Raw genomic sequence first — 20,914 nt, 5'->3', positions numbered from 1 at the left:
ACAGGTTACAGGTTACAGGTTATTGGTTACTGGTTACTGGTTATTGGTGACTGGTTATTGGTTACTGGTTTCTGGTTACAGGTTATTGATTACTGGTTACAGGTTATTGGTTACTGGTTATTGGTGACTGGTTATTGGTGACTGGTTACTGGTTATTGGTGACTGGTTATTGGTTACTGGATACTGGTTATTGGTTACTGGTTATTGGTGACTGGTTACTGGTTACTAGTGAATGGTAACTGGTTACTGGTTATTGCCTACTGGTTACTGGTTACTGGTTACTGGATACTGGTTTTTGGTTACTGCTTATTGGTTACTTTTTATTGGTGACTGGTTACTGGTTATTGGTGACGGATTACTGGTTACTGGTTACTGGTTATTGTTTACTGGATACTGGTTATTGGTGACTGGTTACTGGTTATTGTTTACTGGATACTAGTTATTGGTTACTGGTTATTGGTGACTGATTACTGGTTACTGGTAACTGGTTATTGGTTACTGGATACTGGTTATTGGTTACTGGATACTGGTTATTGGTGACTGGTTACTGGTTATTGGTGACTGGTTACTGGTTATTGGTTACTGGATACTGGTTATTGGTGACTGGTTACTGGTTATTGGTTACTGGATACTGGTTATTGGTTACTGTTTATTGGTTACTGGTTATTGGCTATTGGTGACTGGTTACTGGTTATGGAGAGAAGGGCAGTTTGATTTGACACAATCACCAAAGAAAATATGATATATTTAAAACTGTATTTAAAATGTTTGCATTTTCATGGAAATAATATTTTTCCAGGACCTTCAGGTGCCCAAGAGTAGAGTACATATTTCTTTCCAGGCCCAATATAAATTATCTTAGATTTCATATTTAAATTGGGATTAAAATGTGATACAAATTTTGTTTATATTAATAAGTGTGGCCTCTCATGAAGTTTGCTTTTCCACTCTTCATCTTGTTTAAAAATAAGTCATAAAAACATTCCCCTCCCCCGCTGATGCTCGTGAAAGCTAAATAAAGAAACTCCATCAGCCAGATTAATATTTCATTCAAAACAACAGAGCGAATAATTGATTCGCCGTTGGACTCTTGTCGGACTGCATGTTCTCCTGACTGTCGTGCTCCGCCGGGCAGGATTTCATAGTCAATGCAGAACCGTTTTTTTTTTAATTGCCACTTTCTATTTTCGATCACGAATAACATATTTAATTTCTCTTCTCCCCCTTTGCAGGGTTAAATATATACATGTATTGTATGCTGTGTGTTTTTTTAAACAATTGCTGTGTCCTGTTGCAGGAGAACCACTGTCTACGAATAAAGATCCTGGGAGACTGTTACTACTGTGTGTCCGGCCTCCCGGAGCCCAGACAGGACCATGCCCACTGCTGTGTGGAGATGGGCCTCAGCATGATCAAGACCATTAGGTACGGCCTGCTGCCATGACAATGTCATGGCGCTGCCATCACACTGCCTTTAGAGTGCCATGAGGCTGCCTTGACGCTGCCATTGCCATGACGCTGTCATTAGGGTGCAATGAAGCTGCCATAACGCTGCCATGACACTGCCATGATGCGACCGTGACGCTGCCATGACACTGCCATGACACTGCCATGTCGCAGACGCTGCCATGTCGCAGACACTGCCATGACGCTGCCATGACACCGCTATGACACAGACGCTGCTGTGACCCTGCCATGACACCGCCATGACGCTCTGCAGGCTCAAACTGAAAGACGTCAACGGTTGTTGGTCCTTTAGTTTGTTTGTGATTTGAGTTTTTTTAGATTCATTGTTCTATTTGGTTTGAAGCATACTGAACCAGAAGGTCCTCTTACCAGTTAGCGGCTTATAGTTGTACGTTATTGGATACAATAAGATACATGGATATTATGTTTTTTTACGTTGTTTCCACATTGTACGATATAGGTTAACACTACATGTCATTCAGCCATTCACACCCATTCACACACTGATGGGAGGAGCTGCAATGCAAGGCGCTACCTGACATCAGAACAGCCTGCGAGAGCTATTTGGGGTTCAGTGTCCAGCAACATTTTGATGCGTTGTATGCATTATGGAATGGCTTTAAATACAGGTGCGTTTCTTACGTTATCTAAGTTACAGCTGTACGTTTAAATGAGCCAACGTTAACTTTTGGTGTTAAATGGAACTTTTAACAGCCCTGTGGGTGACAGTCCTCTGTTTGTTAGACCTCTCCATCCACCTGGACCTCCTCCCTCAGCGGACCACGGTTAGAAAACGTCCCTGTGATTAAAAACACAAACATAGAGGAGAAAATACTGTCATGCAATGTTATGGGAACGTTGTTTTTAGGAGCGCAGACTGATGGCCTTGTTTAAATATATACAGTATATATATACAGAGCTCATAAGCTCGTGAATCACAACACATGACTTGATTCAGCTCCGTAGGAAAGGAGGAGAGCAGCAGAGATGAAGCTCTGGAGTCTGCTCTCTTTCAGGCCGAAGGCGTCTTCATCTCCATTATCTTCCTTTGTCGTATTTTTGGTCGCGTTGCATCACTTCCAGCGTGACGGTGAGGGAGGAGAGGAGAAGGAGAGGAGAAGGAGGAGGAGAAGAGGAGAGGAGGAGAGGAGAGGAGGAGGAGGAGGAGGAGGAGGAGGAGAGGACTGATCTTCAGAGGAAAAAGAGGGATTAGTGATGGTTAAGCCGTGAGATTTGTACTGGACACTATTAAGTCAATATGGTGAGCTGCTTACAGACGACCACTGTGCAACTCGGTGCATAATTCCTCTATGGTGTGTGTGTGTGTGTGTGTGTGTGTGTGTGTGTGTGTGTGTGTGTGTGCGTGTGTGTGTCGCGCCGTCAAAAGTTGGGACGCACGTCTGCAGGTGTGCCTGCATCCATCAAACATTTATCAACCATTCAGTCATCATTTTTTAAATGTTTTTTTAACTTATTTATAAAATAAGATAAGATCAAATAAAATAATCCTTTATTAGTCCCGCAGTGGGGAAATTGCAGGATTACAGCAGCAGTGCACACAAGAGACACATAGTAAATAAAAATCAAGTAATATAAATAAACGGTAAAACAGTAATAAAAACAGTAAAGAAGAATACAACAGCAATATTAAATATACAGACGGAATAAAAAAAAAGGATATGAAAGTATTTACATGTATTATATATTGCACCAGATGAACGTAACCAAAGTGATTAAAGTGTTCTATGTGTCTGTGGTCTACTGTGAGCTCAGCTGGTTGTGCAGCCTGACAGCAGCGGGATGGAAGGACTTTCGGTCATATACCTTTACTGTGAGGTTACGTATTTATTATACTTGTTATGATCGTGTCTCCACTGTGCCGCTGTAATCCTGCAAATGTGCCCCCCGCTGTGGGACTAATATAGGATTATCTTATTTTACTTTATCTTATTTTATCTGATCTGATCCAATCTGAAAAGTCGTGTTTCTTCTCAGTTGTCCAGCAAACTTTTTAAACGTTGCCAAAAATAAATGCATTTCGAGCCCATGTCTATGATATCCGTGCAGGGCGGATATTTCTACTACTTACATATATATTATTTAATCAGCTCCTGATGACGTAACAAGTGGAGGTTCAAACCAGTGGCCCTCGAGCCTCGTGGCTCCATTCTAAAGGCCCACTGCCCAGTCGAGGTCTCTCAAACTGGGGGTAAGGATCAAGTAAAGGGAGTTGGGATCAAAGCAGTAACACGTTTTAAATGGTTATTTCCAGGCCTGGAAAAGTCCTTGAAAAAAATATGTTATATTCATGTGTTCATGACGTTCATTTACGCTGAGTTTGAAATAATTAATATGCTTTTAAAAGAAAGGCGCTCAAAATATAAGCAGGCATACATACAGGCATCTATATAAATGTTTATTCTTTTAATCAAACTATTGTCTCATTCATTTGTGTCATTTAAGGTTTACTGTATGCTTTGTGTTCTCATTGTTAGTTTAAATACTACATTTTCTCACTTTTTCATTTTTACACCCAGATTTCACTAAATGTTTGGTCATGGAAATCTGGTTTAAAGTCACGGAAAAGTCATGAAATCCATTGGTCAGAATGTGTATGAACCCTGACGGGTTGTGGGGTTTTGGGTCTATTCTCACTCCACCTTCAAGCTATCGGGGGGCGGGGCTTAGTGAGCGGTTACTTGATGCTCTGTTAGAGCATCCTTTGTTGATGATAAATGGAGCGCGGGGTCGATGAAGAGACTCATGTGTAGTTAGTGCTGGTCGTGGCGCTGACCTCTGAACTCACCCGCAGACTCAATTAAGTATCATCACCATCATCATCATTGTCATCATTGTCGTGACTAACTGCAGTTTGCCTCGAGGTGACTTTAAGCACCTGTCAAAAAACTCCCAGCATTCCTTTCACCTCGCATTCATCGCTTATTTTCCTGAAGCATGAAATGTGGCCCCTGTTGGGCTCCTCGCAGACGTTCATCAGCTCGTTCTGCTTCGGTTGTGTTCGGGGGATAATAAATAAGTATGAAATGAGAAACACGTTTATTAACCGGTGTGAAGAGTCTGCTGAATACGCGTGAAACACGTCGCGCTCATTTCTCTGTGAATTTATGACCCGTGTGTTTTTTTTCTGCCGCCGTTGTTATCTGTGTGTTCTGTTTCTGCAAAGGTCAAGTTCATGGGTATTCATTTGCTGAATTAAACCTTTAATGCAGAGTTACCCCTGGAGGAGACGGAAAGCCGAACATCTGCCCAAAGAAACAAACTAAATACATACATTTATTTTAAATATTGCACTAAAATATACATGTTCATTATTAAATATTTATTTTCACGTTCAGACAGCATTACTTTATCAATTTAAAGATTGATTTTAAATACAGTATTAAACCCTAGTATTGGTAGTGTTCAATTTAAAGGACCACACCAGTGTCTTTGCATGTTATATCCCAATTATGACTCATTTATAATGAATTATCAATCATAATGAAGCTGTAGGAAGAGCAGGCTGACTATTAATGGACGGGTTGGTGGTTCCTCCTCTAGTCCAGGTGTCCTCCAGCAAGGCACCGACACTCAAACTGTGTATCTCATCTACTTTACTGAGAGCAGAACTCAAAACGTAATGTTTGCTGGATCTTTTCCGATGGTGATTATTATTTGTTCTTTCCTTTCCTTCCAGATATGTGAGATCGCGCACGAAGCACGACATCGACATGCGCATCGGGATCCACTCGGGCTCCGTGCTGTGCGGAGTGTTGGGACTCAGGAAGTGGCAGTTTGACGTCTGGTCCTGGGACGTGGACATCGCCAACAAGCTGGAGTCCGGAGGAATCCCAGGGTGAGAGAACCAAAGGAAACGTGGCCTGATTGACGGTCTAATGATATGCAGCAAAGGTGCACCGCCAGAAATGCACCACAGGTGTTTTGGTTATGATGACGTCATGTTGAGATGATTAGAAAATGAAGAAGAAAACTCTCACAAGATGTCGATACCTCACCTCAACCATTCAAGGTCAAATCCTCACCTTCACCATTCAAGGTCACAGCCTCACCTTTACCATTGGAGGCCAAAGCCTAATCTCTACCATTCAAGGTCACATTATCTATGATGACACCCGCTATTGCATATTTCTTTCAAAATTCAAAAACAGTTTGACAAATAAGTTGATATTTTTTCTCATGAATGAATCGTAAAAAATACAGTATAAGTATAAAGAAGACAAGACGAAACATGTTGTCCAGGCTGAGAGGTTTTAGCTTTATAGCTCTTATTTCATACTTCATGTATATCCTTTTGGTTCATTTAATTTTGAAAGAGAGTTCATGGGTTTAAATTCTGCTTTTTAAAAACACTATTTCTCTTTTTTACAAACACATTTTTTTCAGTCCAAACAAGCTAATTTCTTCAAAATACTTTGAGATCCGTGAAAGAGAAGCGCCCTTTGAAAATGTGGGAGTAAAATTGTGTTTTTTTTAAGGGTAATACACATTGAAGGGATATTTTGATCAATTTAAAGGGTCCTCCACATTTTTCCTCTGATGTTCCCATTTGGCCTCGAGACACGGGATTAGTTCTTTAACGGCTGGTTTTAAAAAACCTCGCCAACCGTGCTGTAACCCTGACCGGTAGCCCCGACTCAACTCTAGCTGCATAACATGTACGGAAGCCACAGAGTGTTTCTGCCACGGACACAAGAGACGGCTGAATGTCTGCCGATGTACGAGGAACAAACTGGACCTTCGAGCAGCGGCGGATCTGTCAGGATCTAGTTCCCACCGGCACATCTCACTGGTTATAGCTGCTCCTCTCTGGTGTGACTGGCATCACCTGCTGGACTCTGGAATTTGACAGATTCATAATGTATATTTGATTTTGGGGCCATGTGCAAGACAGAATATGTTGAGCCCAAGGGACTCCTAATTGACTGAAATCCGACGTTGTAAGGGTTACTTATAAAGGTTTTAGTGAAACGTTACAATCGTCACGGCAAGTTCCGGAGTTTACGTAAATAATTAAACTTAACGATCATTTAAAAAAATAATCACAGCCCTAATCTCACAAGAGTTACGGTATTTTAGCAATTTAAATGAATTTAATCGACCTTGTGGTTGCGGAGATATGCAAGGTGCCGTTTTTAAAACACACTCTTTTGCGATAATGTGTCCGAGCCGTTGTGGAGTTCTTCTGCCCCCTAGTGGCCAAAGCTTTAAAGCGAGATCGTAAACCGTGCTCCCGATGAATCTGACTGGCCTTGTTCCCAGGAGGATCCACATCTCCAAAGCGGCTCTGGACTGCTTGAACGGCGACTACGAGGTGGAGGAGGGCCACGGGAAGGACCGCAACGACTTCCTCCGCCGCCACAACATCGAGACCTACCTGATCAAGCAGCCGGAGGAGAGCACGCTCAGCCTGCCAGAGGACATCATGAAGGAGTCGGCCAGCTCGGCCGACCGGCGGGCCAGCAGCACCACGTTCAACGAGGCGTCCTGGAGCCCCGAGCTGCCCTTCGACAACATCGTGGGGAAGCAGAACGTGAGTCCCACCGCCGCTCGTGGTTCAGGTGATGTCGTGCACTTTATGGCACTGGGGAGGAAATGTCCATTTTAACAGCAAAACCTGTTCTGCAACTGTGGATTAAACTGTTGTTTACGTGCATTTTCTAGAAATATGTTGTTGAAATTTCACTTCTACCAATAAAACCAAATTGAAACGAGTAAAATAATCTAATTTTAAAGACTTTAACCTTCACTGCAGGATGAAGTGGTTTCTTAAGATGGAGTTTTTTTTTTGCAGTGCACGTGATCTTCTCGTCCGTTTGTTGGTTGGTTGTTTTGCATTTACATTTTTCTTTCACTGGGAGTGAGTGAGTGAGTGAGTGGGCGGCTTTCAGCGGAGAGATTACGCAATCTCTCTCCGTGCTAACGCGCTGCCATGTCTGTGAGGATGACGAGCTTCTGATTGTGTGGCAGCATTATTCTTCTTCATTTGTCTGCTTTCCCGCTCTTTTCCTTTGACAACAAATCAGCCCCCGGAGGCCTCGGAGGAAGGGAGAGGGAGGGAGGGAGGGAGAGGGTGAGACGGAAAGGGCGGTTCATGATAAACACCATGAAGTCGTCAGCAAACTCTTGATCCCTTCTTTGAAACATTAAGGGACTTCTTAAAGTAAAAAACTAATGAAAACTAATCCTTATCTTCGGTCACGTGTTCTGTAAAACATCTCTTGGCCCATCGCGTCCACAATGTGAAGCACATCCTCGGTTCCATTCATTAAAAATCAACACACAATCAAATATAGTTGTGACTTCTGACCTTTGTGTGAAGGTTTTGATTTGTTCCTGATATTTGCATCTGATGAACATCGCTGATCTTAGACTGCAGATGCAGGGGACTACTTCCTGGATATAAAGAGGAGGACGTTGTCTTCTTTGACATGAATCGCCACACTGAGTTGAAGACTAGTGGATATCATTTATATTTTTGTATAATCTCTCCCAATAAAACGTGAAAACAACTGAGAGGATCCCGGCTCTACCTTCTGCATGTCCAAGTGCCCTTGAGCGAGACTTTGAACACCTCATCACAGTCGCCCACTTCTCCCAAAATACCTCAGATGGGTCAAATTTCATGTGTGTGATAAAGTGTATGTTTCTGCTTTGGCTAAACTTTGGCTAAAATAATGTAAAACCATTAGGGGTGGGAATCACCAGAGGTCCCACGATTCAATTTTATCACGATACTTGAGTCCTGATTTGATACTATCACCATACTGCGATATATTGAGTATTGCGATATATTGAGTATTGTGATTTATTCATTTTTTTCCATCGCAAATTGTCCCCAAAGGAAAACTTCATCTAAGATATAATAAAAGATCATTTTTCCCCCCACCCCTAAAAAACATATCGTCTCGTCACCCGAAAAACATTTGATTTCGATATCCGAACAAGTGTGTCGGATAATACTCCAGAGTCCAGAACCAATAGCAATTCATGGCGCATTATTTTTCGTATGTATAGCTACGAATTCTGGACGAGACAAGACGAGAATAGAGGGACGGAAACCCAACAAGACACGACGCTGCCAAAGATCAGGGTTCTGCGGGTTTATTCACTCTCCTGGGATTCATTCCAGACAAATGTTGGTCCCAAGCACACACACACTTCCACTCGGATATGTCATCACACATAATAGCTCCGGGGGTGGGGGTATGTGTGTGTGTGTGTAGGGGGGGTAACGCTGAATATTCAGGCCACATTTGCGTTCCCAGACTGGTTGGAGGGGATGAGCTGTTGCCTCTCTGGCGGACGCCGAGCGCCAGAAACCAAACGCGGCGCCTGGACTAAACGTTCCTCCAGAAGGGAACGCTTTGACGTCGCCGCGTCTCTTCGGGAGCGTTCCTAAACTCTTCGCAGCAGGAGGTCAATTAGCAGCAGAAGATCACGTCAGAGTCGTCGGCAGGTGCTTTCAAAGCCCCGGGCTGAGCACTGGAGATGTGACTTGAGACCTGAGAGTCATTGTGTAGTCAAAGGTTTGGAGCTGTTTCAGCACGTGTCGTGTGAATGATGAGACTGTGGAATGCTCAAGTTAATTAAATGCAACCACGTCGACTGCAACGCACAGACGGACTGCTGCTTTGGGATATTTACAAATAAGAAACAAAGATACAAATAAGATGATGAAGCAGCGATTCTGAGCTGTAAGATCCGTGCAGAGCCACAGTGTTGTTGTTTCATCTCCTGCAGCACCAGTGAACTCTGCGTCACCTCCTGTGTGTGTGTGTGTGTGTGTGTGTCAGTAAGAGGCGGTGCAGGCCTGTCAGGAGCGCAGAGCATTTGATGCATACGTGCCACTCCTTTGTTTCCGGCACAATAAAAGCCGTCAGCGTCGTCGTTCCACAGATCGTCTCTTTGCACATCAAAGGATTCTTTTACGTCGTATAACTTCTCCCTCTTCGCCGGTTATTCCATCCTCCGGGTCCCGTCCCGTTAGTCCGATTCAGTTTTCAGCTTCACTGGATTCGGGGACAACGTGAAACATTGCTGCTGTCACCAGGTAACGGCTCCGATAACTGCCATAAAACATTGTATTTGGGATCTGGAGGCCAAAAGTGATTTGTTTTAATGTGAAGTCCACTGACAGCCGTTGAATAAAAGGCATTATATATATATATATATATATATATATATATATATATATATATATATATATATATATACATATATACTGCGTTCTGAGGGACCTCCCATCCGTCCAGGACTGATTGTCGCCATCAAGCCCAGAAGGCTCAAGCGGCGCCGGGCTTCAGGTCACGGGAGACGAGCCCTGACATCAGACTCACGGCTCCACGTACCGGCCGGGCGGCTCTGTCTTTACCGCTTTCACGCATCGCCGTGCGCCTGCCGGCTCCCATGATGCACGGCACCGTCACTGTGCTTCTGACCTCAACAGGAAGCTTGTGTGTTTTCCTCAGAAGACCCAGTCACAGTCTGCACAGTCTGTCTGCTACGACACTAGGACACAGGCATGCTCGCTGTCTGCTGGAGAACATGTTATATATATGTAGTCTTTTCAAAATAAACGTCCTTCTTCACAGGAGACTCAGGTTTAGGCAACACGACAACTTGTTGGCTTTAAAGATCGTCGTTTGGGTTAAAATAACGACAGAAGAACAAAAGTTACGAGACAAAAACATCATGACTTCCTCATTCATGACTTCAAGGATAACATACCATATAATTTGGTGGTATATCTACAAATGATGTGGTACTTTGTATTTACTGTTCTGCTTTTCTTTGCTTTAGCATTACAGATATATTTTTACAAAAATTTGCACAAATAAAATATGCTTTTTCTCCCCCCACTGCATTGACCCTATAACATCAGCACGCTAACTTTAATGATAATAATATAATTTTGAAAATGAGAAGTCATCAGCATTCCTTTGTGTGTACATGTACACAGGTTCCTGGCAACATGTCCGATACTTGTCGAGACGGTTCACTGTGTTGATCCAGATCCTCCATTTGCCCCGGAGCCAGTGTGCTGGTTTACGTAAGCGCTCTGATCCTTTGAAGAGCAGCCGTTTCTAAACAAGTCGCTCAGTGAATTATACTTCCTGGCTCTAAAGTACGAGTTCATCTGTCACATGGTGACACACGTGTGAGACATCCTCTGACATTACAGTGTGTGCTCACGCCGTCTGATCTTACCAACCACCACCCCGGGACTCCCCTTGCCCTTTTCCTGGCATCACATGTTGGCATTTCCGCGAGACAAATATGTTCTGTTATTAATACGTATCATACATGTAAGCCCGTAGGTCCTCCCTATACAGGCAACCACTGCTCAGAGCAGCATCACAGAGAAATGTCAGAGAGGGAAGCACGTGCTCCTTAGGCCGCTGCGTCCTCGGGAGTTGCCTCAACCTAAGATTTGTTTTGTTGCCTCAACCTAATGTTTACTTTGTTGCCTCAACCTAAGATTTGTTTTGTTGCCTCAACCTAATGTTTACTTTGTTGCCTCAACCTAAGATTTGTTTTGTTGCCTCAACCTAACATTTGTTTTGTTGCCTCAACCTAATGTTTACTGTGTTGCCTCAACCTAACATTTGTTTTGTTGCCTCAACCTAATGTTTACTGTGTTGCCTCAACCTCACGTTTGTTTTGTTGCCTCAACCTAACATTTGTTTTGTTGCCTCAACCTAATGTTTGTTTTGATGCCTCAACCTAATGTTTACTTTGTTGCCTCAACCTAACATTTGTTTTGTTGCCTCAACCTAATGTTTACTGTGTTGCCTCAACCTAACATTTGTTTTGTTGCCTCAACCTAATGTTTACTGTGTTGCCTCAACCTCACGTTTGTTTTGTTGCCTCAACCTAACATTTGTTTTGTTGCCTCAACCTAATGTTTGTTTTGTTGCCTCAACCTAATGTTGACTGTGTTGCCTCAACCTAAGATTTGTTTTGTTGCCTCAACCTAATGTTTGTTTTGTTGCCTCAACCTAATGTTGACTGTGTTGCCTCAACCTAACATTTGTTTTGTTACCTCAACCTAACATTTGTTTTGTTACCTCAACCTAACATTTGTTTTGTTACCTCAACCTAATGTTTGTTTTGTTGTCTCAACCTACACAGTAAAATTGACAGTGCTAATGCAACACTTAAAGAGTCAAATTTAACACTGAGTCAGTGAACATTTGGTCTCTATCTACAGAGTGTTAAAGTTACACTGAACATAGTGTTAAAAAGAGTCAATTTAACTCTGGTAAGAGTAAATATTTTACACTACACTATACTGAGAAGTGTTGCTCAGATTTTACACTAGGATGTAAATAACACTTAGTAGTGTTATTTACATTTGACTCTAAGACTCAAATATTACTCTTCATTAGTGTTAGACCTACTTAACACTAAGTGTTGTTTTAACTGACTCTTGCCATTGTTAAAAAAAATTTACTCTTGTATTTACTCCCTATTAGTGTACTTTTTATCCAACACTTACTTACTTACTTTCAATTGACTCATTTTTAACTCTTCAACAGAATAACTTTGAAGTGTTTTGCATTTTCTCACTTTACCATGTCCAGTTAACACTTAAAACAATACAACTAAAACATGTCTGCAAGGGAAAAAACAACAAACACCAGTATATCAGGTCTTAATAACAATTTATTAAAAATAAAAACACTCGCTCTGCCTTCTTCTGCAAGGGCTGACGTATCCTCAGCAGCCTGAGAGGTGCAGCACTGCAGCTATAAACACACAAGAGAGGACTGACTGTCAGTAGACAGCAATATAACGCTCACGTTACTTAAAACAATTCTAATTCAGTTGAACTGGACAAAAAGAAACAACTGTATGCAGTAACTGATTCATGTGAAACTAATTAGCTTTAAAGTTAATCCCATGCAGTGCCCATGCAGTCAAGGGAGCATTTACAGTGTTTAAAAGGTACCGTAAAAGTTGGATTAAAAGCCCCTACTACCTTCGGTCAGTGTCCTCGTTAGCTCCCTGCTGTATCCAGCTAGCTCTCCGCTAGCTCGCCGACAACCACCGAAGGTAGTGGGACCAGCCCCGGCTCGGGTAGAGGGGACGCGGGCAGCAGCAGCGCTACTGTTTCATAAGTGATTTAGAGAAACTTACCACAGTCTTCCGAGAAGTGCAAGATGGCGCATTGAGGAGACTCCTGATCTGTTTGAGAGGAGAAGAGGTGACTAAACCCAACATTTGTTTTGTTGCCTCAACCTAACATTTGTTTTGTTGACTTAGCCTAATGTTTGTTTTGTTGCCTCAACCTAACATGTGTTTTGATGACTCAACCTAACATTTGTGCCTCAACCTAACATTTGTTTTGTTGACTCAACCTAACCTTTGTTTTGTTGACTCAACCTAACTTTGTTTTGTTGCCTCAACCTAACATTTGTTTTGTTGACTTAGCCTACTGTTTGTTTTGTTGCCTCAACCTAACATTTGTTTTGTTGACTCAACCTAACATTTGTTTTGTTGACTCAACCTAACATTTGTTTTGTTGACTCAACCTAACCTTTGTTTTGTAACCTGATGTCTTCCCCCAAAAAAAGTTGTTCTGAGCGACACAATGTTCAAAGCATTCCAGAAGTCATTTTTTATTCTGCTTCAAGTCAATGGTTTCCCACCTACTTTCCCCTAAAATGTCCTTTGATAAACTCGACAGCAGCTGCTTGTCCGTGCTGAATATATAAATATGCAGCTCCGGATTTTTATAGTTGTGAAAGAGTGAAACACATTTCAAAGTCAGGCACTTAATTGTGGGAACGTTAGCTCACATATTCCACTTCACTAATATTTGAACATCAACAATATTTTTTTCTCTACATTGCTCAGAGTAAACAATAAATAACTTGTGAACTAACTAGATATTAGATCAGCTTTTTAACCGTATATACTTTTTAACCTTATATACCCCATGTAGTTACTAGTTCATAGGTCTCTCTGTACAGGTCTTTTGGACAAACGGTACAATTATATATTGAACAAATATGGTAATGCTATACCAAATTAAACAGCCAAGCCTTGGAGACAAGACTAATAGTAAGCTAATTATACATTCTTCAAACACAACTCAATCACCAAAGAGAGACATACCCAAAGTAATGACTCAAAAAGACTTAAAAACCAGCTAGAGAATTATGGAATTATGAACAATAATCCTGGGTAGGAACGTCCTACGAACGAAAACCGGACCTCGCCGTAAAGCGCACAACCTACGGATTAAAACACCACCTTTCAATCTCTTCTCAGACAAAGCATCAGCATAAAGTCCTCCAGCCTCTGCATTTAACCCGGAGAGCAACTCTGGGTTTAGTGACTCGCTCAGAGAAATATGATTGAACCGCCGACCTCGTGGTTAAAGAACAACCCGTTTTTGATACACATGCAGATATGCGATGTTGTCGTTAGTGATCGATTCTCAAAAACCACTGTATGGATTTTTAATGAACTGTTAATATGCAAAACATGTTGACGGACAGCGGCTCCGATCGCACACAAAGGAGTGCTGTGGCGTTGGTGTTTCACGGCCATGAACCAATCAGATTCGAGCAACCAGTTTTCCCAACGAGTCGTTAAACCCCTCGATGGTGATGCATATCACCAGTCTGCCAACACGCAACCTTAATATTAGGACAGGAAACGACCAGAGAAGGACTATATCAGAACTATATGTGTGCATGTTATATAATTATTTTACATTCTTTACCTGACAATGTAGTAGTTATTTTTACGCTTGAACCAGAACTAGTCCATTACTAGGACATTACAACGAGCCCTTCATGCTCACTTCAGGTTTTGGATCTCTGATTAAAACGTCTACTTGTATTTAGTCTTCTACACTCAGACATAATGACTCTGTGTTCTCCACAGAGCTGAGATCATCCTAAAACACACAGACAGTAAGGTCCACATGTCATGAACACATAATGGAGCTCATCTGATTCCATTATCTGCCGTCCGATTGTCTTCATTATAATGAAGCTTGTGTGTTTTCTCTGGCTGCTCCAGATATGTTAATGGAAATAAACGCGTCTCCATTCATATGCAGCTGAGGGCTTTTTGAGTTCAACTTCAGTTTCAGCTCCCTCTCCCTCATCTGTGCTGTGCTTTGAGAGAAAAATGGCCAATTTGCATTCAGTTAATATTCTAGTAGCCAGACAGGACTTGTCCTGAGTCTATATTTTATTATTAGCATCTGATGAATTTAAAGTAAGGTTGAAGTTTACTTGATGTTATGCATTTATCTGAAATGTTCTGCAGACGGGAGAGTGATAAACTTCCTGTCTCTTCGTGTTCGAACGCCACAAGAAGTGGGCTTCAAACTATATGACTCCTCCCCCTTCTGCAGAAAAGGACACCTGAAACAATGACAACCACATCCTGTGCAGTGAGGCTTTTTTAAAACATTGCGCAATACTACATTTCAATAAATATATATATATTGTTTTATATCATTGGCAATATTGCTCTTTCTGTCATGCACGATAATTATACTATATTTGAATTTCTACTGTATTAGGCGCTGGTCTTAGTTTCACTTCTTATAAAGCTTTTTACTCGTTTTTAATCTTTTGTTGTTGCAATTTACTTTTTCTATTTTAGTGGAATTGTTTAAAATATTGACCTTAATCTTGTTGCTAGTTTATTTAGCACTGGTGCCAGTATTACTTATTTTACATTTAACCTTATGGCATCAAGCCCAGTTTTTCCGAAAATTCGAATGGTTAATATTCCCATACTAAATTCCGATTATCTCCTCAACCACAAGGTCTATTTGAATAATGAAAAATGTGTAATGTACATAAACCCCTTGTAAACATAGATAATACGTTCATATATGTGTTACTGGTATATTGGTTTATGAAAAGAAGAAAATATATATATATTTCGCAAAAAGATAAATAAAAGTTGTATTTTCTTATCGTAACTATATTTTCTATATTTAAATTTAATATATAACATAGCTATATCTGTGCAAAGTTTGACTTTGATTGAGTGAAGTTAAGTATTTTTAATAATTATTGATTATTACTCTATTGTTTTTGTATTCTTCCGTTCAAATCTTGCACAATAATTTCCTTCAGGATGAAAACAGTTCTATCTGAAACACTTTCAGCTCGTGTTGCTTTAGATAATGATTCTCATCATTTGTATCATGAAAGAAGTCTGAATATTTAGTGAACCGGATGGAAGTGATTGGTTATCACATCTCTCCACCACGTTGATAAGTGCTGCGTTCTCCGTGTGAATTATTGTCTGATAACCCTGCAGATTGCAGTCATTTATCATTCATAACGTGCCGGTATCTCTGAGTGGACTTTAATCTGCCGGCCCGACAGTTGGAACCATCTCTTCTGTCTGGAGGTGAATCTTTAATGATCTCCGTGTGATGGATCCTATTTGTTAAAGCGTTGCATGAAGAGAGACCTAGAGAATATTCTCACATTCCTCTCGTAATGACTTTAATGGCCGATGGCGGCGACAAACCACGGGGTACTTGGTCCAAAGCTGATCTGGATGAGTCCTCAAGGATCCCCGTCACGGGGCGGACCCGGAGATTTGAACTCTGCAGCTACGTCATATTTTATAACCATCGAGGGTATTTTAAAGGCCAATTACACAAGTATGCACGAATAAACAAGTGACTTGTTATTGTCGTATCGTACACCTTTACGTTTGGTATTTAACAGACTAACGGAGCACAAGCATCCGCGTGTTCCTGTTGAGATAAAAGAAGAAGAAGAAGAACACAGTTATGGAAGGTCACGACCTTTCTCAGAGAGAACGGAGCGAGACGGAAAGTGATGAAGTGGTAAATTAAAGCCCGAGGAGACTCTTGTCGTTCAATTACTTTTAACAATCGTGCATATTAACGTCATGCGAGGTCGCCTGGTTGAGGACATAATGTGCTTCAAGTTCACGTTTTTGAACAGTTGAATTACAAATTCAATTACAGTTGAATTAAAATTGTGATTATTTCCTGATCGTCATTTTTCTTCTTCTTCTTCCTGCATTCGGTTTGTTTCTCTTCCACATTTTGCGACACTTCTCTCAGCTGCATGTTTTTTTATCCACCATTTCATGCTTTAATGTTTTATATATTGTCCTCTCTCTTGTGAGTGTTCTCAGTCCTCCCTCTTGACCATCGATCACACCTTCTGTCTCAACGTGTGCATCACTGCTAGCTTTGCCGGCACTAACATCACCGCTAGCTTTGCCACCGCAAACATCACCGCTAGCTTTGCCGCTGCTAACATCACCACTAGCTTTGCCGCAGCTAGCTTTGCCACCGCTAACATCACCGCTAGCTTTGCTGCCCGTAACATCACCACTAGCTTTGCCAGAGCTAGCTTTGCCGCCGCTAACATCACCGCTAGCTTTGCTGCCGCAAACATCATCGCTAACCTTCCCGCCGATAACATCACCGCTAGCTTTGCCGCCCCTAACAACTCCCTTATCTTTGCAGCCGCTAACAACAACACTAGCAAACATCCCGCGAGTGAATGACCGATGAATGACTCAGCGACTTAGCGATAGCAATCGTTGCATTTTGGTCTTTTCTTTTTCCTCAATTGTCTTCTTTCTTTCTTTCTTTCTGTGGATTTAATACACATACCTGTGTTCTTTTTGTAACTGGAATGAGGCCTCGGGGATCAGCAGGTTAATTCTGTGTGCATCGGCGCTAGCTTTGCCGCTGCTAACATCACCACTAGCTTTGCCACCGATAACATCACCGCTAGCTTTGCCGCAGCTAACAACAACGTAGCAAACATCCCGCGAGCGAATGAACGATGATGCATGACTCAGCGACTTAGCGATAGCAACCGTTGCATTTTGGTCTGTTCTTTTTCCTTAATCGTCTTCTTTCTTTCTGTGAATGTAATGAACGTACCTGTGTTCTGTTTGTAACTGGAATGAGGCCTTCAGAGACCAGCGGTTTCATTCTATGTGCATGTGCTTCCCCCCCTTTAGACTCTGGCCGCCCTAACGAGAAATTCAATAAATCTGCTTCCAAACCATCTCGCACAAGCTTTGCATGTCCACTCCGATCCCGAGGAAATTAACACGCGAATAGAGAATGCCATCGACTTACGGAGTGGCGATAAGTTGAGAAGGGAGCATATCGCGCCTTTCTCACTGATGTTTAAAGACTGCAGCCTGGAAGAGAAGGTAGTGGCGTGTGAGACACTGTATTTATTTGGCTTTTTTATTTCTCTCTCCCTCCTCATATTCTAATCTTCGATGAAGATTTTCAGAAGCAAAACAAGAAACAACGATTGTGTTTTCCCCCTTTCATGAGTAAGCTAAAGGCACTGGATGTATTGTTGTGGTATCGCCAATAAAACCGATTAAAACAAAAGGTTACAAATGTAACAAAATGTTGTAACTGAGAGACGTCAAGGCAGTAAATATGCGATACAACATTCATTAATAGTCCAGGGTATGGAGTCTGAAGGGTGCACTAGAATGGTTATCAACACATTAAAACAATTTAAAATTGAGTAGAAAAAAAGGCCAATAAATTATTTTCATTTTGTCCGTTAAATCATGAATGAAACATTCAGAGCTTTTCCATGTCGTTATTTAATGTATTGTCTTGCTTTATTACATTTGGTATTCTTCTGTAATTGAAAGGAAATCTAAATTATTAAATATAATTGATTTTGGCAGAATTGATCTTTACTTATTCACTCATTTAAAAAACAATTGTAATCATTCATTTGAAATTAATACATACTTTATTTGTATTATTAATTATTCAATTAACATGACACTAACATTAACACTCAATCAGTTTAAAGTTGGACTTTTTTTTTAAGATCCACATTTCCGGAGCATAAAACTGCATTTTATTGCAGATGTTGCATAAAATGTAAGTCACGCTACAGATCTCAAGGTCGATAATGACATTTAATCCTCAAGTTTGTATTTATTAAAATAAGTGAAGTGATCTATTGGTTATAATTAAAGTATTCAGTCGCCACACTTCAGACTCCAGAAGCACTTTGCATGAATACACCCAGTGCATCTAAGATATTCACTTTTTTGTTGAATTACTGCAAACATGGAACCAAATGCACCATAAATCAAGTTTGCTTCTGAAATAATAATTCATAATTAGCCTTCAGGTTACTCATGACCACGTCAACGTCACAACGTGTTTTACACCAAACGTTGTTCAGCTTTCTTCTTTCCTTCTTTTCTTTTGCAGGAGCGCGTTGCATCCACTAAAGATTCAAAAGCATTTCTGAGATGTTTTCTCTAATGTACGACTGCATGTCCCATAATTATGAATTTACATCTCCAAATTACGAGACCTTGACCTTCAAATGTTTTTAGGTATTGAATTAATACAAGACTAAATTACTGGACACCTAGATGGGTGTTACTTTATGACTTTTCTAGAGATCGCATTGTTTTGTTGTTGCATTTATCATAAAATAAAGTAAAAGAGTTGAAGAAATATAATATTTAATACTATGTATGTATTGATATTATTATTTAATTATTCTTTTTATATTGTCTGCATATATTCAATGAAAAGCTGATGGGATGAATAAAGTTCTTTGAAGGGAAATAAAACTGGACATACCACATAATAAATTATATATAAATGATATGTTTATTTACAGCTGACACCAGGTCAATTTGGATTAGTGGCTTCCTCAGCATTTCATGTTGTGTTGAACATTACTTTTATTATGAGCTGTTAAGTCGTAATCATGATATGAATATATTGAAGTCATAATTGTTTTCTTTGGTGAATGCAGCGCTCTGCAGATTTTGGTCCCATTTATTTTTGTGTTCCATGAAGTAAGCTTACTTTAGCCTTTCACCTTTAACCTTTAGCCTTTAGCCTTTCACCTTTAGCCTTTCACCTTTAACCTTTAGCCTTTAACCTTTCATCTTTAGCCTTTAGCATTTAGCCTTTCACCTTTAGCATTTAGCCGCTCCTCCTTCCACTTCTATGTTGTCCCCTTGAATCCCGACTCCATCTTCAAAACTTCTCCAATAACCTTGTAGTTACTTTTTGGGGTTTGCCCTCTTCAGTAAATGTGCAGTGATTTGCTGTTGGCCTCGAAACGTGAAGCCTTCTCTTGCTAATTTCCCAGCATCCTTTGAGAAAGAGACAGAGCGAGGTCGGGCGTCACGGGGGTCGGGACGCCTTCATTCAGGAAATGTTAACGTTAAAAAAACGGGATGTACTCATTCTTCCCACAACACCTGAAGGGGTTCAGGGTTTCCCTGATAATTCTACACAGTGAACAACAAAGAGCGAGCTAACGTTATCGGTTAGCACAGTCCACATTGGCTATCTGACGTAGCTAACTGCTAACATTAGCGGTTAGCACAGTCCCCATTGGCTAACTGACCTAGCTAACCGCTAACGTTAATGGAGGGTGCATGTAGAAGGATGCATTAGTTTAAAGATCAGATGGCCCCTTGAATAATCCAGAAGGAAATGATTGTTTATTAAATATTACAACAGAAGAATATCTAAACACAATAGAGGACCAAAAAAGGACCCTAAGGTCCCTCCAGGTCCTCAGGGCCCCCAAGGGCCCCCCGGCTCCTGTCTCTCTCTGGCGCTTGTGGTTGATCCGTTGAATGAGTCCGTTCAGTGCGTTGCCGTGTTTCCAGGATTTTTCTGAAAACTTTTTTTTTCTCCATTTCTTCTTCTTCTTCTTCTTCTTCTTCTTCTTCTTCTTCTTCTTCTTCTTCTTCTTCTTCTTCTTCTTCTTCTTCTTCTTCTTCTTCTTCTTCCACTCCTCCTCCTCCTCGTCGCAGTACTCCCAGATGAGGGACGAGGTCTTCAAGTCCAACCTGGTGTGCGCCTTCATCGTGCTCATCTTCATCACCACCATCCAGAGCCTGCTTCCCTCTGCCAGGTGAGAAAGATGGAGGACAGGTGTGACTGACAGCCGGAAGACGATTATTCCCCGTCGTCCAAAAATTATGTTTAAACTTATTTTCAGCATAAATGTCAAGAGTAAGATTCCCCTAAAAATGACTGTTTTTTTAATTGAATTGTTCGGTGCCTTCCCGTCATCCCACAGAGTAATACTGCACATCTTTAGAAAGATTAAGACATAAAGCATCTAAATCACAATAAACACAAGCAGTGACATTTTAGGAACCATATTCAGTCCAAAAAACGTGTTTTTCAGGTCAGAAATTTAAAAATGACCTACTATGAGCTTTTCCTTGCTCGCACCATAACAAACAGGATACGTAAATGACCGTCTACTTCCGCATGTGCCGTCTGACTCGCTTCCAGAAGAGTCTGAGGACCAATGAGATCGCAGGATCTCGGAATGCCCCCCAAAAAAGCAACAAAAAAACGGTCTTGCTTTGCAATTTTGAGACACTTATACTGGTCAGAAAAGAATCTATATGC

The 20,914-nt window shown here is 41.1% G+C and overlaps 1 protein-coding gene across 1 annotated transcript in view; it reads left to right on the top strand.

Annotated features, from left to right (window-relative positions):
- adcy8 (adenylate cyclase 8 (brain)) overlaps positions 1-20,914 on the top strand; it is a gene marked incomplete at both ends in the record, with an annotated part of 72,626 nt that overhangs the window by 32,149 nt on the left and 19,563 nt on the right. The window contains 5 exons of the mRNA XM_079218985.1: positions 1,298-1,425; positions 5,165-5,323; positions 6,748-7,018; positions 17,488-17,685; positions 20,305-20,405. Of these exons, the coding sequence (XP_079075111.1) occupies positions 1,298-1,425; positions 5,165-5,323; positions 6,748-7,018; positions 17,488-17,685; positions 20,305-20,405 (857 nt within the window). The remainder of the gene's footprint in view (positions 1-1,297; positions 1,426-5,164; positions 5,324-6,747; positions 7,019-17,487; positions 17,686-20,304; positions 20,406-20,914) is intronic.

The sequence above is a fragment of the Taurulus bubalis genome (assembly GCF_910589615.1).
Source record: "Taurulus bubalis genome assembly, chromosome: 1".
Lineage (NCBI taxonomy): Eukaryota > Metazoa > Chordata > Actinopteri > Perciformes > Cottidae > Taurulus > Taurulus bubalis.
This window is presented reverse-complemented; position numbering and strand designations above follow the sequence as displayed.